Here is a 27,458-nt window from a genome sequence, read left to right as displayed (position 1 = left end):
TCCTAGGAGACCTTGTCGTGGAGTAGAACCCTTGCAGCACAATATTCTTAGAAGACGGTATCACTCTGTCCATAATGAGGCGTTCTATTGTTCACTGGCATTAGTGTTCAAGGGGGGTAGAGGGGTCCGTCCTCTTCGAGCGTGTTAGTCTGCGTGGTTACTGGTGACCATTGCGAGAGCAAGAGGTGCACTCTATTTCAGAGCAGTATTCACGTAATTAATGCGATGATACTCGGTAGTCACCATTGGTAATCGTAAGTTGAGACCAAGAGTTGATGCGAGCGAACCAGCTCCAGAAGGCTCGGACTGGCGGGCTTCATCTGTCGGGCACGAACATGCCTCCCTGTGTCATAGCTTGTGGTCGACTGGTCCAGGGCGGCTTGAAATATGTAGGATATTAATTCGTCGTGTCTATGACAGTGGTGGTGGACGAGTGTAGTCGATGTGCCTTGGATTCGATGGTGGATAGAGGTGGATCTTGATGTCGAGCTGTTGACGAGAATGATGGTATAGTTGAATCTGCAATAGTTGAATGGAATATTATTATTAGTATTCAATTCAATTTCACCCATATGGGCCTATGGCGCAATTGGTAGCGCGTACGACTCCAGATCGTAAGGTTGCCTGATCGAGCCGGGCTGGGCTCATTTCTTTTTGCTTTCTTCTCTTGCTTTTTCTTTCGCTTCGTCTTCAATCTCGGGTTCTCTTTTGGTCTTTTTTATGGGTGTCGAGATGTAAAGTCTCTCTGATCGGAGAACAGGGTCATGTCTTGCGTAAGGATTGTGCAATGTCAGGTTCGGAGTCATAAGCGGTCAAGAAGTGTGTTCTGTTGTCAGGTACAGTTTCGAGAACCAGTAAGTTAACACCCATAGCACTCACAAGCTTCGTCCACTCGTCCATTCCGCTTGGCGGTACGATTCAGTGGCGCCAGGATGTGTGTGTTGTTTACACGGCTCGTCTTTTCTTAGCACCTACTTACCTATCCATGACATTCCATGGATTGGGGTTGCGTGTATCGCAAATGACTCAGTCCCTCATCCCACATCAGTTGCTGCTCTGAGGACTTTTTTTTTTTTTTACAATTCTACTAATTGGTAAGTACTATTTATCTTGAGATCCAAGAGGTGGATGGATAGCTACTTCTGGCTCATCTAGAATATATGTTTTATTCAAGCGAGACTTGACTTTCTCTAGCTCGTCGCGGTACTCGTTATTTACTACGGTGCCCACCTGACGGCAGCGCGACCAGGCTCGACACTCAGCTATACTGAAGTTGCCAATTTCAGGTTGTCTCTTGACGGGGCTTTTTCGATAACGGTCTGGTCATGGGAGAAGGGGCTATATGTTGCATAACCATATGTGGATGCTGTACCGTTGTAGGCACTGTGGTATATTTATCCGTACTCCCGTGGAGTAAAGCTGACATACTTGATATCCAAAACCAGAACTTGCCGCCCAGATGGAAATCAAGAGTGTCGATGATAAACCCATACCACGACATCCCAGGACCCCGGACTCCAAGCATACAGAACAAAACAGACACCCAGCCCGACTGCTAGTAGTCAACATAGACTACAGGACAGCCGACCAGCAAGGCGCGCTATTAAGCTACCACCCTATTCCAAGATACCGTGAGCAGTCCCGCAACCTCCAATGGCATTAGAACAAAGATTCTACACTTCATGGGCAATGATGTCTTCTTGTACCTTCGAACTGTCCAACCTAGCCCGCAACAAGTCATGACAAAATATCCTTCCCATCCTGCAGTGTGCATTTTGCATCAACCGCATGTTTAGTCATCAAGAATGGGCCTATGGCGCAATTGGTAGCGCGTACGACTCCAGATCGTAAGGTTGCCTGATCGAGCCGGGCTGGGCTCATCCATTCTTTTTGCTCGTTGTTCGCTCAACTTCCTCACTGGGGAAAGACCGTTTGACAATCGCCGTGTACTCCTGCACACGGGAATCATCTACGGTCCATGCCATCTCATCTCGATGTGCGGTCATGCAGGCAACCTCGAAAGCACGGGCCAGGTGAGCCAGCAATCCATGCATTCCCGTGCACATTGTGCGATAGCCGAAGATTCCAGTCCCTCATAAACCGACACCAAATTGCCACAGCAATGGCCGGGGCGAGCAAGTTTCAACGCCCTCAAGCATAATCCGCAGGGTATCACCGATATGCCATACCTGCTGGGACACCTCCAAGTGCTGCGAAGAGTAGTATCAATGCTGCGAAATGCTGTTACCAGTGAGCGATCTGCCGAGTTATTTGATAACCGCCACAGTACCAGTTCACTGACCACAATGCCGTCATTTTCATCGCGTTCTCGTAATTTGTTAGATACAGCCCGGGAAGCTCTTGAGGTAGACTAATAGACTGGTAACATATAGATATTAACCTGGACTTCATATCAACAAATGGGCCTATGGCGCAATTGGTAGCGCGTACGACTCCAGATCGTAAGGTTGCCTGATCGAGCCGGGCTGGGCTCATTTCGTTTTTGTTTTGACTCCCGAACGCCTATTGTTCGTTCACTGTAATGCAGAGTCCTCCCATGAATAAGATCCTGGCTAGGCATTGGATGTCACTTGATGAACAGAAATAAACCCTCTTTTGGTGGCAGGGACGAGAGATGATCGGATGTCATGCCCGCTGTATTGATACCACAAGGCTCTTCCCGTCATCTCCCCGGTTGAATACCTATGTTGCGCTAGCTCTCAAGCGAGCCGGACAACTTTCAATCGGTAAAACATTCCTCGTAGGTATTGTGACGCATTTCATAACCTCGGGAGGGAAGATTCACATCAGACGGAAATGATTCACGGTTGATGAAGGTTAGAAGTCGAAGAATCGCTCGGAGTTTGCTGGATCGGTGAGCCAAAGCAATACTTACATAAGTAGGGTAGAGGTCCTGCTGGAAACGCTCCAGTATCGACACAATATTCGACGTATTTTGCCCGTAAAATCTCGTCTGTTATTCAATCAACACCAGTTCTGATCATTTGATTGTGGAAGTAACGCCAATAGGGCGGGTGCTAGGGTCGGACAAGCGCGTTGAGCTTTCGCAGAAGAATACGCCGCCAATTTACCCCAGGGCATAGATAGGTCTTTCCCGCCTCTTCTGTTGTCATATGAGGCCTCACATCTCCACTAGCTACAGTCTCTCCACCCGTTCCACTAAGCTAGGTGAGGGCCGGAGTGCATTGTATGCAGTTCTTCGCGGCTTTTTCGTGTCCGCGTTGACAAGAACATAGAAACGACTCGAATGGATCTCGCGAGGGCTTTTGATCAGGTTCTTCCTCCTAGAACAGAGTCAGGATGTTATAGATAACGTATGCACTTTCAGAAGTCAAGTGAATTGTTTTTAAAGGTCTCGATGACACGAAAAACATCGCGGATGTGTCTGACGAGTAGTAGGTCTTTATGGCCCCAAGTCCAGGCCATCATGAGGATGAGGGTGAGGCACCACAGAGAGAAGAGTTGCGGCGCGAGAGGGAATGGAAGATTGGCGAAGGCTTGGTAGAACTTGCCGCTTGAGTTTCGATGCCTGCGCCGACTGGAGCCGGTGCCGTGGTGGAAGTATGCAGCAAACCGGGAGAAGTGGGTTTGTGGCCTGATAGGGGAGATCGAAATAAGGCAGAGGCTTGTGCGAGCCAATTGAGGAGGTAGCAAGAAAAGTTGGAACAACCAGTCTTGTAGTCGAAGTCATTGAGGCGGAATCCTCCTGCTGGGCGAGAGTTCTAGAAGTTAAGTGGATCTTTACTTCAGCACTATCAGGTATCTGACTCTGCTGCATTGCCTTATAGATTTCCTATGGACACTCTGTGTTCCAACCCTATCCAAGCAAGTCCATCATATATATGAAATCTATATGCTCCAATTTTCGAACACGGCCACCGCGTCTCAATACTTATCGAAGGACTGGAAGTCTCCGGACGTGCAAACGACAACCATTGGGCGATATCCAGCTTCGACGAGTACGAAGGTTACGGCATCGAATAGTCGTATACAGAGATCAATGACTCGTTTGTCTTGTTTAATATAAGGTTCGGTCCTTGAAGGTTGCCCCTTCAAATAATGGCATCTGGCTCTACCTCACGCCCTTCCTCGTCTCACGAACCTAAGAGCCCACTATATTTCTCGCATTTCAGTCTCTTGGGTAACTCACCGGGGACTAGTTTCTCCTTCTATTTACAATGTCTGCGGTGGGCTAATCCATAGTCCCAACCGAAGCAGTCGCATGCTGTTTAATTCGTCTTCGCTCGCCCGTTGCATCTGCCTTGGTCACTTCATCCTCAAAGACACCTTCGATCACCCTCACTCTCCCATCAAGACTGGAACCTACGGTACTGTTTGCAACATTAAGTGATCTTTCATTCCCAACGCCTATCTCAAAGCTATCTTTCGTTCTTGCCTCACCCCCTCCCTGTTATGCCCAATTGGCTCTGACCTACGGTGACATCCTCCTCCTCATTGTTTGCCCATCAGTATTTGTTCTGTGTCTTTCTGGGAGCGCTTGGCTTAGGCAGCACTGTGAGCTGCGGCTGTGGGCACGCGACGATCGACGGTATGTTTTGTATCTCTTCTCTGAAGGTGTGTCCACGTGAACAATGTCTCGCTTTCCCAGCTTTTATCTTGGCTGTGTGAAATAGGAGCCTTCAGATTGAAGCTTACACCGCTCTGAATTCTCTGTGTTATGCTACATAATGCATAAAGAACCAACAGACATACAAAACAGCTTACCTATGTCCAGCATCCACATCGCCTATACTCCGCAAGATGGATATGAACTTTCTCGTGTCATGAAAAAGCTCAACCACCCCGGTACTATATGTCCCCATGAGAAAGCAATGTCTACGATGACCATAGTATTGACGGCATTTGTGCTTGGTAGATTATGCCCTGCCTCCCCGGCCGGAGGACCCGGCGCCACCTCCACGAATGGTAATAGCAACAAAGACCGTCTCCGGGGCCGTGGCATGAAGGACCTATAACGGGCACATGAGGACTTGTCCATCTGGCCATGGTAGCTGGGGATGAGTCCCATCAATTGCGGGCTCTGATGTTCTGTGTGTGGTATGCTTGTTTTCAGTCCTTGCTCGTCCCTTTGTGTTGCCGAATGAGTGCATTGAGCACACGGTGTTTATATTGTCAGAGCAAGAAAGTTATTGAGAAGGTTCAAGCTGTAGCACATTGTGCTAGGGCTTGCTTTTAGTGTATAATCATCCGATCATGGTCTGGAATCGAAACAGGATTGCTGGTACATGGGGTTGAGGTTAGCAGGTAGTACAGTCATGACCCAAGATGCGAAATGCTACCATGATATGATTGCTTGGAGGAAAACAGCTCACAAACAATGTTATTGACCTACAAGTACTACTTAATGAGTTTCTTACACTGTCATAAAGCAAATAGTGTCACCTTAAACACGCAGTAACCTGGAAGATAGGTACAAAGGGTACAAAAATCTGATACTTTGACAGCTCGGGCAATTCCATGTGCTGTACATCAACTTGAGTCAATAACCAAGTTTAAGGGTGAGACCAAGAACCAAAGAATGACAACAAAGGACACGCCCAACAGTAAAACCAATATCACAGCTAGGCAGCACTCTTGATCAAGCCCAGGTTCCCCTGCTTCAGATTCGGCACAAAACCATTTATTTCATCCGTACTGAAGCTGTCCATATTCAGAGTGTCTTCAGTGCGCAAGAGCTTTCTCACATGATGACGAATCTCATCCTCTGCTCCATGGGCAGCAGCGCAGAACTTGATTGTCTGATCTAGCTCTTCTTGGGTTATCTTGTCCGGACTGACATCGGCGGTTCCCTGAATGACTATACATGCATTGGTTAGCGCGTTGAAAGGCACGGCATGAAAGAAGAGAGGCAACAGGCTTACTGGGTCTAATGATGTTGAATGCGCGGTCGAAATTGTCCTCGTGAAGATCACTCAAGACCGGTTTGGATTGACTGCGAATTTGCTGATATGCGCTCATAACTACAAGCATGAACCGAATGTAGCTGTCAGAAATCTTGTCGGAGTGCCAGGAGGCAGCCACCGCTTCGTCGCAGTCGCCGCGCAGAGCAGCACAGATGGTTGTGGCAGCCGAAAGACCACCGACCAGAGCCAGGTGAACGCCCGATGAAAAGTAGGGGTCGATGAAGCATCCTGCATCACCAACGATGCGAGCATGCGGAATTGCATACGCAGAGGCGCTGTAGGAGTAATCGCATGCTGATTTGATAGGGCTGATGAGCTCTGCTTTACAAAGCAGGCGCTGAATCTCCGGTGCCAAGTTCAGCGTGTGATGGTAGAACTCCTCCTGCCCCAAGCCAGAATCGCGCTTCTTCACAGTCCAGGTCGTGCGATTTCTCACTATCCCCACCGAGACGGTCCCATTGTGCAGAGGAATAAGCCAAACCCAGCCACTTTCGTCTAATGATTGAGGCAAGAACGGTTAGTATCGTGATGGAGAAGGATGGAGGATGAAAATCTGATTACCGTGCAATGCCTCGAAGAAAGGTTGATTCTCCAGGGGGGTATCCTTTGCATAAGGCTCAGCTCCTTTCCAGTATCCCCAGTGGGCGATGTTCTTGAGACTCTCGTTGTAGCGGCGGTTCTGGAGGTACTTGGTGCTAAGCAAGCCCTTTCGACCACTCGCGTCGACCAGATAATCGAAGGCAATTTCTCTGGTTTCATGAGACTCGTCTAGTTGGCTCACATATGATGCGGAAACAGGCCTGCCAAGCTGAGAGTTCGCATCGGGGGCAAACTGGATGGATTTGACCTTGACACCGTCGAAAGTCTTCGCACCACATGCCGCTGCGTGCTGAAACATCAAATGGTCGGCCTCAGAGCGGACAACATTCCACGCGTAGTTGTCGGGCCCCCCAGCGGCAAGGAAATCTGTATCTATCCACCACAGAGACGTATTAGCAACGGGACAGACTCAAACTTTGTAGTATCATACTCCCGGCTCGCTTGGCTTTATCCAACTTGAAAGATGCCCCAGACTATACGCCCTTGATTAGTTTTTGGGGTCGCTAGTAGGAGACAGAGTAAATTACCTTCTTCATGAAGCCATAATGGTCGAATGTCTGATCCAAGTCGATGAAACGAAGCAGATGACGCATTGATGGCAGCATGCTCTCCCCGATATGATACCTGGACAGGACTTCAGTCTTGCAATGGAACAGATCGCTGAGAAGGAGCTGTGAGAATGGTATTTACCGAGGGAACCGGTCTGCTTCCAGCAACACTGTATCAATACCCTCACGAGCCAGAGCGGCAGCACAGTATGAGCCACCTGGTCCACCACCAACCACAAGAACAGCGCAACGCTCTGGAATGTTCTGTGACATTGTGGCCATGATGGCACTCAGATTGGGGCTGGTAGGTGGAGATTAGGGAGGGAGGGAGGAAGGGAGGGAGACATTCTGTGTTAAAATATAACGACACGAAAGGAAGATCAGCTGATAAGCTTAATCCTCTGTTATTCACTGCTCAGTGGTCATCTCACGAAAGTTTGTTTGCTTGGTATATCCGGGGCTGACAGTCAGTGAATCAGAGCACTAGATCGGTTTCAGATGCCCAAGCGACAAGGGCCGTGGCTAGCGGGCAAACCATGATTCGCAACCATGTCCCGACTGGAATATCCCAGAGCAAGCTTCCACAGCAGATTTGTAGCCAGCTGAAAGATATCTCACTAGGCTGTGCCATGTTAACTGGGTGCCTGAGCGATCGCTGTGAAGAATTCAACCATGCCAGATAAGTATTCTGTGGTAGCGATAACTGCTGACTTCAGCTGTCGGTGGAGCATCGGGACAAGCGATACTCATGAGGGAGAAAAGCAGGACCTGAAGCAGTGGATGGATGATTTTCGTTGATCGATCCTAGTCGCTAATCTCTGGCAGGTAGAGTCTCATTTATAATGTCTTGCAGGAATGCCTCGAGGTGCATGTTGATAGAGCCGGAGTTATTCTCTTCAGCTGATCACAGATCAAAATATCCATCATTGTCTAACTCATCTGTGCTGCAGAGGCGAAGGTCGAGACGCCTTGCAGTTCATCTCATGTAATAAGATAAGGAGGATTATCTCAGAAATTAGACCGAGACATCAAACAGTCACGGTTCTTTTCACTGGAAGGTAGAAGGAGGGGGTCCGACACAGCCAGCTTACAGCAACAACAACAACAACCACAGCAACAGCAGAAGAAGAGCAAAACTACCCCGCGCAGCCGCCCTCAGCCATCCACTGCAGCCTCGTCTCGTCTTCCTACCAATTTCAAGGTTTCAAGGTTACTCCATAACCTTTCCACAAGAAAACTCTCCACTCAAATATTCGTCTAGCTTCCACATAACCCACCGCATAATGAGCAAATCATTGTCAATCCTCTGTTTCGGCAACTCCCTGACAGCAGGATACTACAACTGGGGCCTGGAATACCACCCTTACGCATGGAAACTGGAAGAACGCCTCAAGGCTGCATTTCCAACCCACACCATCCGGATTGATGTCGACGGGCTGCCGGGCGACTTAGTCAATAGCCCTCCGGGGCGCTTTCTGCCTCGCTTGGAGCAGAAATGTAAGCCTCCAAGCGTCCGACATTTCCTACCTACCTCTGCCATACATCGATGAGAAATTAACCGAGAAATCCAACCAATTCAGGCGCAGCAGCATCTTATGATTGGGTGATTATGCTTGGTGGGACAAAGTCGGGGATTTCCTCTTCCTGATTTACTTTGGGTTTAATACTGATCGTTGATATATGCAGTGACCTCGGCTACATGTACCCCGCCGAAAAGATCTTTCCCGGGTTGATTCAGGCCTGGACCACGGCTATAAAAAGCGGCGCCAACGTGCTTGCTCTGACAGTCCCTGAATGTGGGGCGGTGCATCAGAGGTTGAATAATGCACGGGCGGAGCTCAACTCGCAAATCTTGAGTTATGACGCTGATAGCTTGTGAGTTTCTACCTCCTCAAGGTGAGGATCGATTGAAAATGACCGAGTAGTTATGCCTTCGATCTCCACAAAGAGGTTCCCTATCATAGCGCTGCACAGGACTTCAAGGAGAAGATCTGGGATGACGGGGTTCATATGAAACCAGATGGTTATGATCTAGTTGGGAATTTGATCGCAGATCATTTGATTCAATTGCTCAGCTAGAGACCAGAGGCAGACCAGGGTATCTAGGAGATTCATAGTCAGATCCTTGGTATGCAGAGTCATGTGTGTCCTGAATGAGATAGAGAGATTGAAAATAACCTTGGGAGCAGAGATACCTGATCATGTCGTCTTAGACGACACGCTACATAAACGGAGGCTTTATGAGAGTGTTCCTATTCTAGAGTAACTTCTACCACATCACTAAGTAGAAAGTGCCGCCACCTCTGTAGATTAGGGAGTGGATCCAAACAGCTGACGATGGAGTCATTAGTAGGATGCGTTATCCTCCGCCCGGCTTAGTGGGATCTTTCTACGTCGGCGGCATTGAACCCAATCTCAAACCTCTGCGATTGCTTCCTGCCTTCCTCCCCCACACTTACAAACACTTCCTGCATGATGAAGCAACCACACACTCAACAAGACGAACTCGTCTTCGTGAACATATCGCGACCCGATGAAATCAAGACCGCCTCCACCCAACGCACCATCCGACGTACGGTCATGCGGGACATTGGGAGATCGCGTCGGACACAGCGAAAGCCACGAACTTGGGCCTTGTCCGTGAGACAGCCCGTCAATCCAAGCACAACGGCCGTCGATTCTCTTCCATCATTGACAAACACGAGCATTCCAGCTTCTATTGACCCATGCAATACCGCTTACTACCCCGTTGATCTCGACGACCGAGGACTGCAGCTGATGCACTTCAGTACAATCCCCGCAGATCAATCCACCTTATCATCTGAGTGCCAAGCTTACCAACCGTAGTGACAAGTGACAAGGACTACGTTTTCCGACCGTTTCGCTCCGTCTGGTTCTCCATGGCGCTGACAGATCCCAGCGCCATCTTCGTGGCCCTGGCGAACGCGGCTATGTTCTGTGACCAACGAGTCCGCGCGCAGGAGTTCAGATATGAGACAAGCTCCGAGTGCTTAGCGTACTACGGAAGATGTGTGCGGCAAGTAAGGGCCCGGCTGGGAAGCGTCAAGGAAAGTCTCAGCGAAGGTGTGATTACCGCTATTCTGGGATTGATCTGTCATGATGTAAGGCAGGCTTATTCTTCTGGAACGACTGTATTGGAGGACTGACTAGTGCTGAAGCTTTATGTTGGAATGGGCGATCGATGGAACACTCATTTCACCGGCCTTGAGCGTATCATTCGATGTAGAGGAGGCTATCATGATCTCAGTCCTAATGTGGCTTTATTCGCCTTTTGGTATGTTTCACGGTGTCATTCCGACATTCAAGGAGGTTGAGCATTAGCTGACGGTTGCATGACTAGGCTTGATGTTGTTGGGAGTGTGGCAGAGGATACTCGTCCTCGAATGCCAAAGCCATCTGGGCTTGCAGCATACTTGGATGCGGCTCCCCCCGATGTTATAGCGCCCTCGCTAAGAGGCCTGCTCGACGATTTGTCTATGAGGGACGGGGCGTTCTGTGATGTGGTGATTGCCTTCTACTACGTGACATCCGTCGCGATCGCCGTTGAAGAATGTGACTCTGAGCCATCCTGGCAGCGCGAAGACAGTCTCACCATAATTAAACTGTTCGGACCAGCAACACATTTCCTTCTGTCCATGACGAGGCCAATGGATCTTGATTCCAGCCCGCAAGGAACTCAATTCCTTAGAGAAGCCATACGTTTGGCTCTCCTGCTGTTCCTTGCAGCTTTGAAGAGAGACGTTTTTCGGTTCACTTCAAGCGAATGGCCATACCTGCAGCGCAAATTCACAGCTCTTGTTGCTTTCCTACCCGTGAATAAGTATGATGCTCTATGTCTTAGGCTATACCTTTGGGCGCTGGTGACCGTCTCACTAATCGCGGACGCGGAAAGAAATGATTTGCATATAGCGGAAATCAGGTCCGCAATCAGTTCTCTAGGCATCGATGTCAATGACGCTTTGAAATTAGTTAAGAGCATCCTCTGGGTTGACGCGTTGCACATTCAGACCGACCAGTTCATTTCGCATTTATCTAAGTCAACATGTACCTAGATTGAGTACACAGACAAGCTGATTTTAAACCATCCTCAACCACCCACTATTCCGCCGCTGACTGAGATTACTTGCCCCGATATCCACCGACTTCTCTCGGAGCACAACAACAGCACCGCGTCCGCGACATCCTCAACAGTGCCTACCCTCTCTTCCACCCGGGTCATGGGTACCATAGTCTTGTGAATCTTCTCTGCCACATGAGGTGGCACACCGTCCGTATCCACGGGACCAGGTGAGACCGTGTTGATCGTTATGCCGCCATGACCGCGGCCCAGCTAAGAATAATCAGCACGCTCTTCTACATTTTGGTACAGGATTAGAGATGCTGTCTCATCTCACCTCACCAGCCATAGCAAGTGTCAATGCATCCGTCGCCGCCTTGGAGGCGAGATAAATCGGCGACCCTGAAACTCCTAACTTTGACGCCACGGAGCCGATGTTAATGACACGGCTGCGCGGAGGCATGTGTGCCACGGCAGCTTGAACCAGATAGAGAGGCCCAAAGACGTTTACGCCGAAGGTGGTTGCCATAGATTCTGGGGTCGCACTCAGTGCGGGACCAGGAAACCCCGTTCCTGCATTGTTGACTGCAAGCCTCAAGTAAGCCACTGGATCTCGGTAAGCGCTAGGACAGAACTCACCTAGTATATCGATCTTCTCAAACGCGATGACCGTCTCAGCCACAAGCCTCTGTGCCTCCTCAGGGCGAGAGATGTCTGCCTGGACGACAAGTACCTTTCCGCCTGCAGCGGCTATACCCTCAGCCACTGCTGCGGCGGAGGAAGCTGTTGACGCCGAGACGTAGTTGATGACAACAGATGCACCATGCTGTGCAAGAGTCGTGGCGATACCGGCACCGATGCCTCTCGCTTTGCCTGATCCAGTAATCAGGGCCACTTTGCCTTTGAGGCTAAGAGAGGATTCGGGCTGGGCTATCATTGCGAGGTGAGGATTGGTTATGATTTGAAAGATGGAGATTCGAGAGAAGTGAAGCGCCTTTTATGTCCTTCCATGACCTCGACAATCAACCGATTCGAGCTCTAGTGAGCCATTTTCTGCTTTCGAAGGATGCTGTGGACTACAAGGTGTGAAGCATGTGCCTATACTTGATTGCCTATTTGGGAAAACGGTATCCCAGCCGTGCATATTGACCTAGCTGGAATGAGTTAGGCATTTCTCCACTGCTCGTGGCCATGCGATGATGCGACTGGTTTGCAGCCGAGACTACGCTATCAGCTATCTCCGGACTACCTGTATCGAAAGTGGCGGAATAGTTTGTAGCGAAGAAGGGATTTTCGAAGTCTTGCAAGCTCTTGCGACTTGCCGCCGGTTAGGTCGTTGTCCATGTAATCGATGAATGATTATGATGGGCTAGGTGCTGGCTAGACTTCGTGCCCTTTTCTGCCACCGCCTTTTCATTTGCACTGGTTGTTCGCTAATCTGCGATGGTGTTGCTGACCACGAGCGACCATTTAGGCGAGGACGAGGTGAGCTACTATACTAATCATCAGGACTGTGGATTCAATGGCCTCCTCAAAGACTTTCGTACCCAACATTTTCGACAACTTGTAAACTACGTACATGCCTACGACTCAATATGCCATATACTCAGTAAAACGTTCACCAACTGGCTTGTATTTTTCCGGTTTATCAAAATGTTGCTTCGAATATTAAATTTTGAATCGTTTTTTAGCTTCTTTAGGTGGGCTGTCGTAATCGTATCTGGTGAAGGAGTACTACTTGAACTACCCACACATAGAACTCGGGGCGGTGAGGCCTCGCAACCAATGAAAGATTAATGATTCTGTCAGTATCGCTGCCAAGAAGACTAAAAATCAGAGTCGACCCAATGGCACGCGCGCACAACCAACCTTGAACGTGGATCATATCTTTATACACTGATGTGCAGTACTGCATATTGCATACGGAGTAGTGACGGAAGAAGACCACGACAATCAGGGGTTAGCCTGACAATGGTCTGACAAAGTAACGATCGTGTGGAGGAGTCGGGGAAATTGAACTGCCCGAGAACCGATCCAACTTTAACTTTTTGGTTGGAAAAGGAAAAAAAAGAAAAAAAGAGAGAGAAAGAGAAAAAAAAAGAAAGAAACCCTCTGGAAACAACCTGAGAAAGACGGGCCCCGTAAAAGGAAGACATTGCGAGGCCGGAGCGGAAGGATGCTTGGACCATCCGTCGTCTACACAACTCAACATTAAGTTAACTTAGGTTAGCACTACACTTTCTCCGTCTTGCCGTCTCTTCTTCTTCCCTTCTTCTTCTTCTTCAACCTCCTGCTTCCTCACGGTTCGACTTCCTCAATTCGCACTTGCGTCTGCGGCTTCTTTTCCCTTTTTTTTTTTCTCCTTTCTCTTCTTCTTATAGCCCTTTTTGTCTTTTACTGTTGCCCTCTGGGTCGCTCTCCTTCAGTACGCTCTGTTGGTCGATCATCCCCCTTCCCGCGCGCTCTGTCAATTCCCGGCGCTTCACATTCCGCTCCGCTCGGTACTTTTTCCCCGGCCGCCTTTCTGCTTTCGGTGGCTTGAAGAGGGCCGTTGGATACGAAGAGGGAGGCATCACCGGTCCTTTATCCAACATACAAGCAGGCGAGATACTATCAGGCACATCCCGCCACTCTGTTCAGCATGGTTCGAGGACGGAGGTCGAGTAATCTGGGTGCGGACATCCGCGGTGACACTGGCGCACCGGCCATGTCGACCATGAATGAAGTCAGCCCAATTGATGCTGAAGCCCCGAGCTGGGACAAGGTATGATCGCAACAGGCCTCATCGCTGGCTCTCACTAGCTTTTGTCTCCCCTTCCACTCCGCTCACTTCACCATTAGGTGCTGCAGTCCAGTGCCTCCGATGACAAGTCGACGAAGCCGCCCGCGAAACGCCGCAAGAAGTCCTCTTTGCGCCGCTTCAAGGATGTTTGCTTGAAGCACACCTGGCTTCTGCCGTTGCTGATCCTCATTGTTCTTCTGTCCCTGTATGCGATCAACCCGACAACATCGAATCCGCTGCACAGCGCCATCTTCCTGTCCTACCCGCAACCCCCGAAGTACCCCGGCGGTCCGATTATGTACGGCAAGGGCCCCAAGGATATTGCTTTCGTCTCCTTCTACACGGTGGTCCTGTCTTTCACTCGTGAATTCATGATGCAGCGCTGGATCCGACCCTTTGCGGTATACTGTGGCATTCGCGGGAAAGGCAAAACCGCTCGGTTCATGGAGCAGGTATATACAGCGATTTACTTCGGAATCTTCGGTCCCTTTGGTCTGTACGTCATGTACAGATCCGACATCTGGTATTTCAACACTACAGCCATGTTTGAGGGCTTCCCTCATCGAGAGCATGAGGCGCTGTTCAAGGCCTACTACCTGCTCGAGGCGAGCTACTGGGCGCAACAGGCGATTGTCTTGATGCTTCAATTGGAGAAGCCCCGCAAGGACTTCAAGGAGCTGGTGGCACACCACATCATCACCTTGGCCCTGATTGGACTGAGCTACAGGTTCCATTTCACTTACATGGGTATCGCCGTGTATATTACGCACGACATCTCTGACTTCTTCCTTGCCGTATGTACTCCAACCTCTACCTGGCTCAATTTGATAATAACATGGTTATGTTACAGACCTCCAAGACACTCAACTACCTCGACCACTGGATCACCGCGCCGTACTTCGGTATGTTCGTTGGCATGTGGATCTATCTTCGCCACTACCTGAACCTGAAGATCCTCTGGGCTGTTCTGACTGAATTTCGCACTGTTGGACCCTTCGAACTTAACTGGGAGACTCAGCAGTACAAGTGCTGGATCAGTCAATACATCACCTTCGCCTTGCTGGCCAGTCTGCAAGCTGTCAATTTGTTCTGGCTTTTCCTGATTCTGCGTATCCTGAAGAACTACATCATCAGCGACATCAGAAAGGACGAGAGAAGCGATGATGAGGATACAGAGGAGGAGATTCCTATTCCCGATGCAAGCAGCCATGCCACCATCGCAACAGGTATCGAGGAGCCGACCCTGAGTGCCCGCAGCAAAGAGAACAAGACCCCCCAAGTTCTTGTAAACGGTCAGCCGGTTTACAACAAGCACTAGTCAACTGCGAATTGCAGACCGGTCGGTCTCCTACTATCGAGCTGTGGCGAAAGTGCGCATTCGAGCGGTCCATCCTGGGATCGTTGTAGCCCATCCTTGGGTGAGGCTTGTCTATAACGTTTAACTTCCCCAAGAACATTTTATGGCTTCCATGTTCGAATCCCCTTTTCATTTTTCAATTTCTTTTCGTGAACAAACCCGACAGTTGTATTTTCTCCATGTGTTTCCCCCTCTGCATGGCCATCAAGTGCAAGTGGGTGTATGAGGGTAACGGCTGGCTTTGCATGCACAGTGTTTTGTGGTGTCGGTCATTCTGGGCGGGCGTACCTGCGGATGCAACCTTGAAATGGATATAAGCGACGAATCTGCCATGACTGCGCACTTCCTTTTTCTGTTTCTGTGTTTTCTTCTGATGGCCGTGCGGAGAGCAGATCTTTTCTCCTCTCCCCGGAGACGTGAAGGGCGCATTGGGACCGCCTGCAAATGTCTAATCTAATATAGTAATAGATCCGCACAGGCTGACAATCGGTCGGTGCGATTCACTTTCGATTTCCTCCACTGCAGGCTTGACATTACTCCCGTGCATAATCACATGCCAATTGGCTGTAGCATTCGCTGGTTTACGTCCCAACCTTTTCCAGACCTAGGCTCACAATGTTTTATGCTATGCAGGAATCAGACAGCATACGAAACTATATCAGTACGTTGCTATTTCAACAACGGCACAACTCTTCAGGAAGACTTCATGATCTTATACATGAAAAGAACATTTGCATCATACAGAAAAACCCCCGTCTTCCTCCTGAAGCAACGAGAATCTTTCGACCGATCTACTGCTGCGGACGATCCGGCGACACCGCCCCCTTCACCTTAGCCGTCTCCGTCTCGCCCTCCCCCTTGACACTCTTCCCAGGCTCGTTCACATGCGGATGATCCGTCGTGGCATTGGAAAGACCCTCCTGCTTGCCGGAGATGGTTGCCGAATTGCCAGGTTCCTTGCGGGTTGAGGGCTGTTTTTTTGTGGCAGTGGGTCAGCATCTTCTATAAAAACGGTCTATCTGATCGGATAAGGATGTGGAAAACCCACCTCATCAGCCTCCGACGGCGCCTTCCCATCCGTCGAGGCGGTCGCGGCCCCCGAATCAGTCTTCTGTTCGGCGTCCCGGTCCGGCTGCGGGGCGGAGTCCTTGGCGGCGGCGGATTCTTCCTTCTCGAGTGGGGCGGAGGTCGAGGTCTTGCCCTTGGGCTCGCCGTGGTGGTGCGTGTCGGGCGTGTCGTGCGACGAGGCCGCGGCTTTGGGGCCCGTCGCGAGGAGGTAGTAGGCGCCGGGGATGCCGAGGCCGAGGGAGCCGATGAGCCTGTTTTTGAGGAGGTTAGGAGGATGGGTTTTTGAGATATCAATTGGGGAGTGGAAGAGGAGAGGCCAATTGAAGAAGATGGATACAGGTGCAGGGAGGTGATCACTCACCAGGGGAGGTCGGAGGACTTGTTGGTTGATTCGGTGGCTTGGGCGTATGTTCGACGGGCGAATTGCTGGGTGGGCACTTGTCGTCGCACGGTGCCGAGGGCTCGGGCGGAGGCGCGGAGGATCTGAGGGCGTGCGAGAACCATTGTGCTTTTTTGGTTGGGTCTAGTGGTTCTTGATGGTGGGTTGGGAGGAATTGAGTGTATAGGATGGTAGGAATGAAGCAATTGGTGTGGTATGATATTATGGGAGAGAAGAGGAGAGAGAAGGAAGAAGGAAGGAAGGAAGGAAGAAGGAGAGGAGGGATCAAGGTGTGAAAAGAGGAGGCTGGCTGGATTTTCGGAGGGAAGAGGAACGATGATGGTATGACTTAATGGCCAGGGAGTTCGACTATAGACTTGGACTTGGCTGTACTTGCAGTTACACTGACGGAGCGGGAATGGCCGGCGTGATCTTATGGCTGGCTTATAGAGTACAGTAACGTTATTGATTACACCAAATGATGTAATGTCCCCATGCGGAGATCGGCCGCGGTGCGTCTTCACTTCCAGTTATTTCTCCGTATTGTTCTATACTTGGCTTACTTGCTTGCCTATACCTACTTCCTTATTTGCTTCTTCCAAGTGTACATCTCTCAGCTTCAACAACACCAGCAATGTGCAGTCCTCGCTGGAAGTGGTGGTTGAATGGCGCTGATGGCCGGTGTCGCCTGCCGGAGAAGCTTACTGTGGCCTCAGGCACCAAGCCCCGATAGCATCAGCTCGACTTGACTATCCGCAGTTTATCACATTCACTATCGATCGGACTTTCATTCCCCTCACCACTTCCCTCCCCTTCCCCCCATTACAACCTGACCCATTTCCTCAAGTCCCTTGCGCCTCTTGAATCCTTCTCCTTCTCTACACTATCTCTCCCAAGGAGTTGCACTTCTTTTTCTCATCTCTGTTCAAAAGCGCCACCTTCTACACCTCAAATTCCAGTGCGGGGCTTCATCATGGCGGACAGACAAACAGTGCAGCACACTTTGAACAACCTGCTGCATAAGCTGGATGATCCCGATCCGGACATGAGATACATGTCCCTCAATGATCTTCTTGGTCTCCTGGACAACCCAAACTCGTCATATCTGGCCCATGACCAGCTCTCCGCCTCGAAGCTGGCCGACGGCCTCCTCAAGGCGCTTGATGATCAACACGGTGATGTCCAAAACCAAGCACTGAAATGGCATGCTCCCTGGTCTCTTAATCATCACACACACAACTGACTCCTCTGTAATAAACTAGTCTTGGTCCCCTCGTTCATCGACTGCCATTTGAGAATCTCGCCTCTATTCTCGAAAAACTCACCAACCTCACAGCCTCCCAAACCATCGATACATCCGTCCCCAATACCGCTCTACGATACATCGTTACTGCTCTCCCTCGCCCTCAGGCTGGACAAACCCCCAGTCAAGAGGCCACTTCGGCTTACTCGGCGGTGTCTCGTGTGCTCATACCTCGTTTGACCGGCCCCATACCATCCCCCTCCAGCAGAAGAGGCTCTGTAGTCAAGGGAATGCTCGAGAAGGACCCATCCAAGGGCTTCAGTAGTGATGCCATTGACGTTCTTATTCAAGTCGTCACATGCTTCGGACCGCTCTTGCAGGAAGCTGAGCTGAGCGCCCTGCAAAACTCCGTCATGTCCATTGTCGATAACGACACGGCTGGTACCGTGGTGACGAAGCGCGCACTGGCAGCCATCTCAGCCTTGGTCCTTCATTTCTCCGACCACCAGCTCAACCTCTTTGTGAAAGACCTCACCAACAAGTTCAAGTCTCAACCCACCACGATTCACCAACGTCACCTTGTCGCCACCGTGGGCAGCATAGCAAAGAGCGCCCCCGCAAAGTTTGGCCCCTACCTTCCAACGCTGGCGCCATTCGTGTTCTCGGCCCTTGGTGAGGATGCAGTGGCCCCAGTCAGTTGAGCTGACTTTCTTATGATGCTCCGACGGACTCCTCAAAGCACAAACACCAATGTAATGTAGGACCTCGTCTCGATAGATTGATGAACTCCCGGTCAGCTCTGGACCTCGTGGATTACTATACCCTCAATGAAAATAATGGTCTCATATCTACTTTCAGAACTAGCTCACTTATGCAAGGTCACCACAGTTGTATTCTGGACGACTATCTGGTACCACTAACGATGCGCGTCTCCTGCTCGCCATGACTGGGTGGCAGCCACTGCCGTGCCCGCGTAACTTCCCGACATTTGGATATGAACTGCTACCTCGGGGGGTTTCTGGGGAAACCTTCTTGAACCGAGACATAGATTGTGCTTTGGGCTTGTGTTTATGTCAATCAGTCGAGATGCGCATGTTTTGACGAGGAATATCTGGAAGCAGGGTATGTGGTTCCCCCGACTAGTTGCCTGTCTTTATTGCAGTCTAGCATTTGAAATCAGGCCAAAATATCTCAGGCAACGACAGTGTCTCAGCACGAATGGAGATTTGGAAGCCTTTCCCATCGCTACTGCCTCATGGTCATGTTTGGGTCAAGCTGGTCGCTTCCTGTCCATAGACTTGATAATCGCAGCTTCCTCCTCTGCGTTGTCGGCCAACACAATCAAAGCAGCTCTGACATTTCTTCCTCCAGCTCTCTTCCTATTCCATCTCACACCTTCAACATATTATCTTCCACACCAGACTCTTATCGTGTTGTATTACACTGCATCTTAGCCTTCGTATACACTTTACCAGTTTCAGAGTCGGCACTATGCGTATGCTGAACTGGGCCCTCCCCTTCTGGGGTCTTGCGGCGTGCACGACTGCCCGGAACATCATCACTTTGCAGTCGAACCACCAAGTGTCGCCAATCCTTCCTCACCCCCAGGACGATGTTAGCATTCAACCACTTGCGGGACGTGCACCAGCTGGCCTTCGATGCGGCTCCGGGGTCGGCAAATGTCCAGAGAAACTCTGCTGCTCCACTGCCGGTAGGTTTTCTTGTGCCTCTGACCGGCAAGATCCATTCTGATGCTTGCAGGCTATTGTGGAGATTCCAAGGACCACTGCAGCTCGCCTGACTGCCAGATCGACTACGGCTATTGTGACGCGCACATGACCCCAGGCGGATCCTCCACCGAAGACATTCCCCGTCCTCTTGATGGGACTGCCCTTTATGGACCTCATATCATTCGATCCTGCACTGTCCCGGGTACTGTCGCTCTAACCTTCGATGACGGTCCCAAGGAGTTCACAAAGGATCTACTCGATCTTCTTGATCGGTACGAAGCGAAGGCGACCTTCTTTATCACCGGCAACAACAATGCCAAAGGTCAAATTGACAGCCCTGGAATGCCATGGGCAGGCTTGATTCGACGTATGCATGAGAGTGGCCATCAGCTTGCCAGCCACACCTGGTCTCATCAGGATCTTAGCAAGATCTCACGTTCTCAGCGTCGCATTCAGCTGTTGTGGAACGAAGCCGCTCTGCGCAACATCCTGGGATTCTTCCCTACATACATGCGCCCTCCCTATTCTAGCTGCACGGCTGAGTCCGGTTGCTTGGCGGATATGGGAGAGCTTGGCTACCATATCATTCTTTATGATATTGACACAGAGGATTACAAGCACGACAGTCCAACGGAGATCCAACGCTCCAAGGACATCTTCGACAGTAGTCTGGATGCTCGGACTGCCTTTGACCGCCCCTGGCTTGTGATTGCTCATGATGTCCATGAGCAAACGGTCCACAACCTGACGGAGCACATGCTGAAAAAGCTTATCGCCGAGGGATTCCGGCCAGTGACGGTGGGTGAGTGTCTGGGGGACTCTCCCAAGTACTGGTACCGTGAAGACAACACTCCTGATGGCCGCAACTCGAGAAAGAACGTCGTCCAGGATTCTTCGAAGATAGTCTCATTCGACGGGATGTGTGGCGGCAATGTTACATGCGATGGGTCCCGCTTTGGGCCTTGCTGCAGTGGCACCGGCTTCTGCGGCAATTTGACCACGTTCTGTGGCGAGGGTTGTCAGAATGATAATGGAATCTGTGACAGCAAAAATGATGTTGTTGTCGCTGAAGAAGATCACGCCGACTTCAGACCATCTAGCAAAGTCATTTCGAAGGGCAAGCCTGCCAAGTCGGGTGCGAGTCGTATGCTCCAGCCTTCGAGATTTCCCATCGAGCTTGCGGTACTGCCTTTGCTCGCTGTGCTGATGGGATAGTTCGGAGATCAAGAACCTAGCAGACCAGACTTGTCCTGGTACATCATTGATATCCTGAGTGCTGCCTGATCACTATGTTGTGAGTCGTGCATGTTAAGATAGGTTGAGCCTGTGCTTTGTAAGACGTTTGTACACTCCTTTGGGCATTGATAAGAAAGTTATGAAGCTTGACCAGAAGGGTCACTGAAGAGCAAGGATGGTCATTTCTGGTTCATTGGCAGCTCCTGAAACCGTACACATTATAGAAGCGTCCAGTCGTGGCTAAGTCGAGATCCATGACAGATATAGCAATCGAGAAACAATTAAGTATAAGTACAGGAAAAAACAAAGTGCGCCCTTGTGGGTATTCCGTAAAGACATAGCTCATGCGTAGATGCGATTATACAGTCTGGAGTCGCTCCTCCCCCAAACAATATACGTATCTTGAAAGAATAGACGTAAATAGAAGACCGTAATCGCTAATCCTATCCCCAACTACCGTTATATTCTCTAGCCCGGAGAACTGGGAATGGAATATCACCGCTTGACCACCTTCAACAACGGGGCGATCCGCGCCCGCCGACTGAGCCCCACCCGTAAGGGCACCTTACTCGTCGACGAAATGGGACTGTGCTTGTCAGGGCCCTTGTTCGGTTTCAACGGTGTGACAGGAACCGTCACGACGGGCTCCGGGGCTGGCTGCGGATCGGGAGTCAGATCTGCTTGCCGTGGGGGTGGCACTTCCTCCTCTCCGGCTTCCTCTCCTTCTTGGATGCGCTGTTGAGAAATATTGGGTATGCCGAGGCACTCATTCCCCGGCTCTTTCTGGGGTTCCACTGTATCGCTGTGTTCAGGGAGACGGATCGGCTCTTGCTCGGAAGCCGGAGGGTCGGGGTCGGGATTCTTTCTCTTGCGGCCGCGTTTCTTGGGTGCTGCTGCTGCTTCGGACTCGAGATGCGCGTTCGCCTTGATGCCAGAATTAGTCTCGGTGGATTGATTTTCTAGTGGTGGGGGAAGCTCGACCGCGGGGCTGGGGCCGCGACGCGGTTTTGTCGGGTTTCCCTCCATGGCGTCCTCCTCGATCCAGAGGACGTCGGGCTCGATGTCGGATTCGTAGGTCTTGGTCAGCGTGATGGAGGTGGTTTTGCCGCGTTTGAGCTTTTTCTTTCTCGGTTCTTTGGGGGCGGTGGGGCTGGTTGTTTGCACGCTTGGGGGTTCGGAGTTGTTGATCAGATTGTGGGGGTTGGGTGAGAGATCGGTTGTCGTTGCTGTTGTGGGATGCGGTGGGGGATCTTGATTCAATGGGTCTGGGGGGTCGGTGGGCGCGGGCTTGGGGTTCTTGGGCGGTCGGCCGGGTTTGCGTTTTTCGGGTTTGTTGGTGGTATCGATTGTGGCTGGAGGGGGGAGTGAGGGGGTAGGGATGTCTGTGGTGGTGGTGGTGGTGGTAGTGTATTGGGCGGCTTCGTTATCTCCAGCGTCATCGTCGATGACGATTACGTTCGAGGTGGTTGAGGTATGAGATTCTGGCAGAGATTGTGCTTCCTGCTGCTCCTGCTGCTGCTGCTGTTTCTTCTTTCGGCCGCGTTTCTTTTCCACCACGGGGATTTCCATCGCAGGCACTTGAATGGCAACCAGCTCGTCCGTGCTCAACTGAGTAGGGAAGAGTGGCGTTGACACGGCAGTGCGGGTTTGGGTTGGGTTGCTCGTTGGTGTGCTTTTGTGTTGGTTCTCGGTTTTGGAACGGCTTGCTTTGGCGGCTGATGGGACGGGGGAGAAGGGTTGAGTGTCGTGCGGAGAGAAGGGAGTCGCTTGGAGGGAGGCCACACGACGAGGAGAGGAAGTCGGCGCAACTTCGGTGGGGACGGTTGCCGCCGAGTAGCTGAAGTTGTTATGATGATGGTGGTCGGTATCCTCAGGGTACACATTCTGGAGAGGTGGGAGTGACGCCTCGAAGACGTTGAAGGATGAGGATGTTTGTGCGGCGGCGGAGGAGGGATCGAAGCTTGGGATAGAGGAGAAGTCGTGATGGTGCGGTCGTATCGGCACTTCGACGTGCGTGTGCATGGGGTATTCGTTCTGCAGATCGGATAGAGGTGCCTCGTATTGCTGGGGTGGCGGGGTAGCATTGAGGCTGGAGGTGTTGGGATGTGTGTTGGACGATAGCGAAAGCCCCGCTTGCGCCGGACTGATATTGCTATCTATGGCGCTATACGACGACGGATCGCTGGTGTATGGATAACCGGTGGGGTCAACGCTGACCTGTTCTTCTGAATGTCGGGGTATCATGGTTTCTGCGTGGGTCGATTCCACATGGGCGTGTTCACGGGGATGCTGCCTTGACGGGTCAACCATCTGAACCTCATCGTCGTCAAAGAGTCGTTGCTGCGCGAGGCCAATCTCGGTCATCATCGAGCCTATTGCAAATTCTTGATTAGGATGATTGTTCATGATTGAGTGAAGCAAACTGCATGCAATCCAAGAGTCCTCCTACCCATAGATCCACCTCCCGAATTCGTCGGAATCCATCTCTCTGGTTGTTGGTGCTGTGGAGACGAATGCCCAGGTGGTGATCTTTCCTGAGATTGTAGGTATTGGTCGAAGTCAATATTCATGCTCGCATCATAGTTGCCCTCAATCTCCTGGTGCCTTTTTACATCGGCCTGGAGGTAGTCGTCGGCATGCGCGGTATCGTATTCCTGCACTGGGGAATGGGGGCCCACAAGAGGATCATCCTCATCATCCGAGTCTTGAATCACACGGTCATAAGACATGGTTTCGGCTGAAATCGTGCATCAATGAGGCCAGGACGCACTGCTCTGCTGTACTGTACACAGTCGTCTGCTAATGAGACGACTCAGTGAGTTCCAATAATATTTGGTTTGGCGCGTCCCGCCGATACGAAAATCCCCGGATGACGCGAGATCACGTGGTGATAAGACTTTCCTCTTTAGACCAAAACCAAACTCTTGAATACAGTAGGTTATAGTTGAAATTGAACACCCAAAACACCAGGTTTGTGACATCATGATCTATTCACTTCAAAAGCAAGGCTATGCTAAAATAAAAACTTGCATCATTCCATAGTACTCTGTGGTCGCATGACTCCTCGTCCGAAAAACTCGCTGATAACCCCGAATCGGTCCTTCGAGCGCTGCAGCTCTCCCTTGAACAGGTCGTGTTGATCTGCCGATTCGACCTGCCGCTTTCGAATGGCTTTGATGGTCGAGTTTTGCGGTGCACAAGCTGGACACTCCGCATCTTCGTCCACCCTGTTGAGGCACCGCTGGTGGAAAGAATGTTTGCAAAGGAAGTGAACCGTAGGCAGATCGAGTGCGCCACCACAGGAGTTACACCGGCGCGATTGAAATACTACCGGTTGATTCCCCAATTGCTCCAGCTCCTTTCGCTTACTCTCAGTCTCCTTGCTGTAACTATTGATCAATCGGCGGTTCTGAATACTAAAGTCAGCGCGAGACAACCATGAATCAGGTGAGGTAACAGACCGTAGAGATCTCCTTCCTTTCACGTTCGATGTTCTCGCTAAGGTACTTCTTGACACGACCCATTGTAACGACTGCGTTGTTACTCAAAGTCTGAATGACCTGTAGCGGGGTCATAAGGCCAGCTTCGTCAATACGCTTGAGAACGGCATCCAGTTCGTCTCCGGCTTCCACTAGAATTTTGGGGCTTGAAGCAAAATAAGTAAGCGCATCCACGTAGAGCTGGGGATCTTCCGGCCCATATTTCTTCAACGCTTTGATAGCACCGCTGGTATCTTTTGCCGATGTGAAAGAACGGAAGATGTCTGATCGCAGACCTTCTTGCTCGCGGACAAGAGTGGATCCCTCCCGGAAGCCGGACAAGTCGGATAGCAGCAGAACACTCGAGGTGGATATAGGTATCTAAGAATATCAGCAACGAAGTGAGTTCGGTCTGGGTGATTCTCCTACATCTTTCCCCTCGATGAGCTGCTTGGCTTTGTTCTCCCAAGCCTCCTTCTCAGCGGCATCCTTCTTCCGACCTGCAGTATCCAGATACATCTCAAAGAGGGTTGTATAGAGGTCAACCTTCTCATCCTCTTTCAGATCCTCTTTCTCGATAAGAGCTTCGAGGAATGAGATAAACTCATCGGGGTGGCCGACAAATACCGAAAACGCGGTTCTTGGCTTTGGAACCTGATATTCAATGAATTCTTCGACGTCTTCACCTTGGCCTTCGCGTGAGCTTTCCACTGGTTCAGCCTTCGATCCAGCACTGGCATTCATTAGGGGGAGAGGGAGAAAGGCAGCTAGACTTTGTAAAGTGCTACTCTGCTGCGCTTGTGGTTCAACAGGCGTTTCAACATCAGTCCTTGGCCTGTACTGTCCCTTGTAGAACTTCGTGAAGAGCTCTGTGGTTTTCTCCGGGCAGTTGGAGAGCAACACGCGGGCATATTTCATCAGGTTGTGATACGCCTTGGATATGTCAGTCTAGAATATAGAGTGGAGTGCATATTTACTGACCAATTCTGGATCCAGCCTCCAAATGTACTCCAGAGCCTCAGCGTATTTCTTTGAGTCCTCGATCAGGATATCAACGACCATATCATTTTCCCCATACTTCGTGGCCAGATAGGCTGCTTGTTCGTAATACCCACCCTGCCTGCACATTGCGATGGCAGTCTCAAGGTCAAATTTCAGCTCTCCAGGGGCTTTGATGAATTCATCTAGTTTGGTCGTATCCTTCAATTTGGCGTAGCAATTCAGTAGCAGCGTGGTGTGATCAACCGTGGCTTTATCATGGTCATGTAACTCCTCCAAATATTCGATGAGATTGTGTATTCGCTGGGTATCCAGATACTATATCCTGCTCAGCACACTGATGTGTTACATGGAATGGAGGCATCCCTACCTTTCGAATGACTTGCGAGGGTTCTGTGTTGTCAATCGCTCGAAGATATTGTTGCATTGCAGTGTCGTAGTCGCCCCTCTGATATAAGAAATCTCCGTACTTTCGGTAGATAGCATTCTGCTGCAGAGTGTCCACACCAGTCTTTTGGGCGATGTTGATAGCCAGAATGTATAGGTTGCGTTGGTAAAGAATCTCAAGCTTCTGTTGGAGGGTCTTTTCACGATACCGGTAAAGCTACCAACTCTCAGTATCGAGTCAAGTCCGAGCGGAATTTTACATACCTTGCCATCCGTGGTAAGAAGGAAGAGATCGCCCCATTCGATGTATATCTTTTTGACGGCAGACACGAGCGATTCGGAGTGCGCGATGAATTTCAAATCTGTGTCCAGGAGCGTGAACATGGTCGTCTTGAAGATGTCATCCGCCTGGCTGACATTGAGGTTGCGCAAAGCGTCGGGCCGCGATGATGTGTCGCGTGGCGGGCAGACCAATGCGATATAGTCCTTAAAAATGTTGATCGAGTCTTTACGACTTTCAAAAGCGTAACTGGGTCCGCGTCCGTGTGACCCATAGGTATATATCGCATCCTCCCGAGCAACCAGGACATCGCCAGTATCCTTATCCAGGCACATGCAGCCAACGGCACAGCCCGTGTCATCCAGGATGCGCGCCGGTTGGCCCTGACCTCTGCCAGAGATGATCTGGGCCAGCATTCTGCTAGTGGTCGAGATATATAAGGTCGCGACTGGGCCACTTTGCACCTCGAGTCCCGTCACTGGTTCCTCCGACTCGAACACAATGCGCTGCCTTGCTCCGCGGTCATGGATCAGGTCGCCGCGGATAATCGTGACAGACCCATTTGCAAATCCAACTGCCACCTGGGACAGATCGTCCAGAGCAGTGAACGCAGAAACCTAACCCATCAGTATCGTGTCCTCGCATCACAATGTATAGTGTAGAGCACATACAGGAAATATCCTCCTCGCATTCTGGATGGACGTCGCCGACAGGCATCGTGGAACACCGGTCTTCTTCTCGATCTTATCGAGGGCCCAGACCTTCAATATCGGTTCATTCGGAAGATCTTCCGCGATGGTCAACAGCAAAGAGGACCCGTCTAACTGCTTGATGTGTGCGATTGAGCCATTCTCGGATGCTTTGAACGAGCGGACCAGTTTGAAAGACGAGGAGATGATATGGACAAAGCCGTCATTCGAGCCGAGGAAGAGGTGAGCGGAGCCCGAGCAGAGGGAGAGAATATCAGACTATGTTGGACGTATGTATCAGCAAACAGAGCGACTAGGTCGGACGCAAACAAAGGCACGAGAGACATACACCGAGAATAGATGAGCTCTCCTCCGGGAGCTTCACCGACGAGACATCGAAGAAGTTGAACGCTTTCCACTATTTCAGGGCGCATTAGTAACATGGTGAAGCTGAGGAGCTAAAATTTGGAGCGTTCAGTCTCACTGATGTCAAAGCCATTTGGACACAGCCCTCGCCATGGACTGAGGAGGTGAGCGATTGGCGGGATGGAGAGGAAGTGCAGGCTGGAGTGACATTGACTTGCGTAGGCCGTCGACTAGTCTCCATCCGCCGGATGAGCTCCGCCGCGCTAATTCCGCCCGCCCGCCCGTATCTCCG

The 27,458-nt window shown here is 50.8% G+C and overlaps 9 protein-coding genes and 3 non-coding genes across 12 annotated transcripts; 7 read left to right on the top strand and 5 right to left on the bottom strand.

The window, feature by feature from the left end:
* The first annotated feature begins 574 nt into the window (after window positions 1-574).
* Window positions 575-647, top strand: BO82DRAFT_t56. Its single transcript has one exon. It is a non-coding gene; the product is annotated as a tRNA-Trp (tRNA).
* Window positions 648-1,807: 1,160 nt separating this feature from the next.
* Window positions 1,808-1,880, top strand: BO82DRAFT_t57. The gene has a single exon. It is a non-coding gene; the product is annotated as a tRNA-Trp (tRNA).
* Window positions 1,881-2,422: 542 nt separating this feature from the next.
* Window positions 2,423-2,495, top strand: BO82DRAFT_t58. The gene has a single exon. It is a non-coding gene; the product is annotated as a tRNA-Trp (tRNA).
* A 2,927-nt stretch (window positions 2,496-5,422) lies between these two features.
* Window positions 5,423-7,389, bottom strand: BO82DRAFT_351038 (uncharacterized protein). The gene is made up of 6 exons (XM_025634310.1): window positions 7,236-7,389; window positions 7,073-7,169; window positions 6,976-7,018; window positions 6,507-6,917; window positions 5,904-6,440; window positions 5,423-5,839 (listed from the first exon to the last, which is right to left on the bottom strand). The coding sequence occupies exons 1-6, from the start codon at window positions 7,364-7,366 to the stop codon at window positions 5,604-5,606; spliced, it is 1,455 nt and encodes a 484-aa protein (XP_025495916.1). The 5' UTR covers window positions 7,367-7,389; the 3' UTR covers window positions 5,423-5,603.
* Window positions 7,390-8,294: 905 nt separating this feature from the next.
* On the top strand, window positions 8,295-9,280 carry BO82DRAFT_380788 (SGNH/GDSL hydrolase family protein). The gene is made up of 4 exons (XM_025637788.1): window positions 8,295-8,590; window positions 8,674-8,719; window positions 8,780-8,968; window positions 9,019-9,280. The coding sequence occupies exons 1-4, from the start codon at window positions 8,377-8,379 to the stop codon at window positions 9,170-9,172; spliced, it is 603 nt and encodes a 200-aa protein (XP_025495915.1). The 5' UTR covers window positions 8,295-8,376; the 3' UTR covers window positions 9,173-9,280.
* Window positions 9,281-9,547: 267 nt separating this feature from the next.
* On the top strand, window positions 9,548-11,166 carry BO82DRAFT_429211 (uncharacterized protein; the record flags this gene model as incomplete). The annotated part of the gene is made up of 4 exons (XM_025640511.1): window positions 9,548-9,881; window positions 9,941-10,215; window positions 10,273-10,388; window positions 10,455-11,166. Exons 1-4 carry the CDS (start codon window positions 9,566-9,568, stop codon window positions 11,164-11,166), a joined length of 1,419 nt encoding a protein of 472 aa, XP_025495914.1. The 5' UTR covers window positions 9,548-9,565.
* On the bottom strand, window positions 11,160-12,470 carry BO82DRAFT_165963 (SDR family NAD(P)-dependent oxidoreductase). The gene is made up of 3 exons (XM_025630301.1): window positions 11,811-12,470; window positions 11,509-11,756; window positions 11,160-11,444 (listed from the first exon to the last, which is right to left on the bottom strand). Exons 1-3 carry the CDS (start codon window positions 12,106-12,108, stop codon window positions 11,202-11,204), a joined length of 789 nt encoding a protein of 262 aa, XP_025495913.1. The 5' UTR covers window positions 12,109-12,470; the 3' UTR covers window positions 11,160-11,201.
* Window positions 12,471-13,682: 1,212 nt separating this feature from the next.
* BO82DRAFT_165916 (TLC domain-containing protein) lies at window positions 13,683-15,567 on the top strand. Its single transcript, XM_025630300.1, has 3 exons — window positions 13,683-13,935; window positions 14,013-14,747; window positions 14,804-15,567. Exons 1-3 carry the CDS (start codon window positions 13,813-13,815, stop codon window positions 15,269-15,271), a joined length of 1,326 nt encoding a protein of 441 aa, XP_025495912.1. The 5' UTR covers window positions 13,683-13,812; the 3' UTR covers window positions 15,272-15,567.
* Window positions 15,568-15,802: 235 nt separating this feature from the next.
* Window positions 15,803-16,895, bottom strand: BO82DRAFT_389342 (uncharacterized protein). The gene is made up of 3 exons (XM_025638445.1): window positions 16,740-16,895; window positions 16,359-16,629; window positions 15,803-16,281 (listed from the first exon to the last, which is right to left on the bottom strand). The coding sequence occupies exons 1-3, from the start codon at window positions 16,880-16,882 to the stop codon at window positions 16,102-16,104; spliced, it is 594 nt and encodes a 197-aa protein (XP_025495911.1). The 5' UTR covers window positions 16,883-16,895; the 3' UTR covers window positions 15,803-16,101.
* A 443-nt stretch (window positions 16,896-17,338) lies between these two features.
* BO82DRAFT_380786 (glycoside hydrolase/deacetylase) lies at window positions 17,339-21,216 on the top strand. The gene is made up of 5 exons (XM_025637787.1): window positions 17,339-17,960; window positions 18,020-18,692; window positions 19,082-19,122; window positions 19,455-19,711; window positions 19,762-21,216. The coding sequence occupies exons 1-5, from the start codon at window positions 17,731-17,733 to the stop codon at window positions 20,943-20,945; spliced, it is 2,385 nt and encodes a 794-aa protein (XP_025495910.1). The 5' UTR covers window positions 17,339-17,730; the 3' UTR covers window positions 20,946-21,216.
* A 47-nt stretch (window positions 21,217-21,263) lies between these two features.
* On the bottom strand, window positions 21,264-23,695 carry BO82DRAFT_389340 (uncharacterized protein; the record flags this gene model as incomplete). Its single annotated transcript, XM_025638444.1, has 2 exons — window positions 21,264-23,338; window positions 23,416-23,695. 2 exons carry the CDS (start codon window positions 23,693-23,695, stop codon window positions 21,462-21,464), a joined length of 2,157 nt encoding a protein of 718 aa, XP_025495909.1. The 3' UTR covers window positions 21,264-21,461.
* Window positions 23,696-23,936: 241 nt separating this feature from the next.
* BO82DRAFT_327479 (tethering complex subunit PEP5) lies at window positions 23,937-27,346 on the bottom strand. The gene is made up of 9 exons (XM_025632968.1): window positions 27,285-27,346; window positions 27,150-27,218; window positions 26,783-27,079; window positions 26,096-26,728; window positions 25,815-26,048; window positions 25,427-25,762; window positions 24,875-25,378; window positions 24,428-24,826; window positions 23,937-24,375 (listed from the first exon to the last, which is right to left on the bottom strand). The coding sequence occupies exons 1-9, from the start codon at window positions 27,297-27,299 to the stop codon at window positions 23,998-24,000; spliced, it is 2,865 nt and encodes a 954-aa protein (XP_025495908.1). The 5' UTR covers window positions 27,300-27,346; the 3' UTR covers window positions 23,937-23,997.
* Between the last annotated feature and the right edge of the window lie 112 nt (window positions 27,347-27,458).

The sequence above is a fragment of the Aspergillus uvarum genome (genome assembly GCF_003184745.1).
Source record: "Aspergillus uvarum CBS 121591 unplaced genomic scaffold BO82scaffold_6, whole genome shotgun sequence".
Classification (NCBI taxonomy): Eukaryota; Fungi; Ascomycota; class Eurotiomycetes; order Eurotiales; family Aspergillaceae; genus Aspergillus; species Aspergillus uvarum.
The sequence above is the reverse complement of the archived record's forward strand: the minus strand, read 5'-3'. Positions and strand labels throughout refer to the sequence as shown.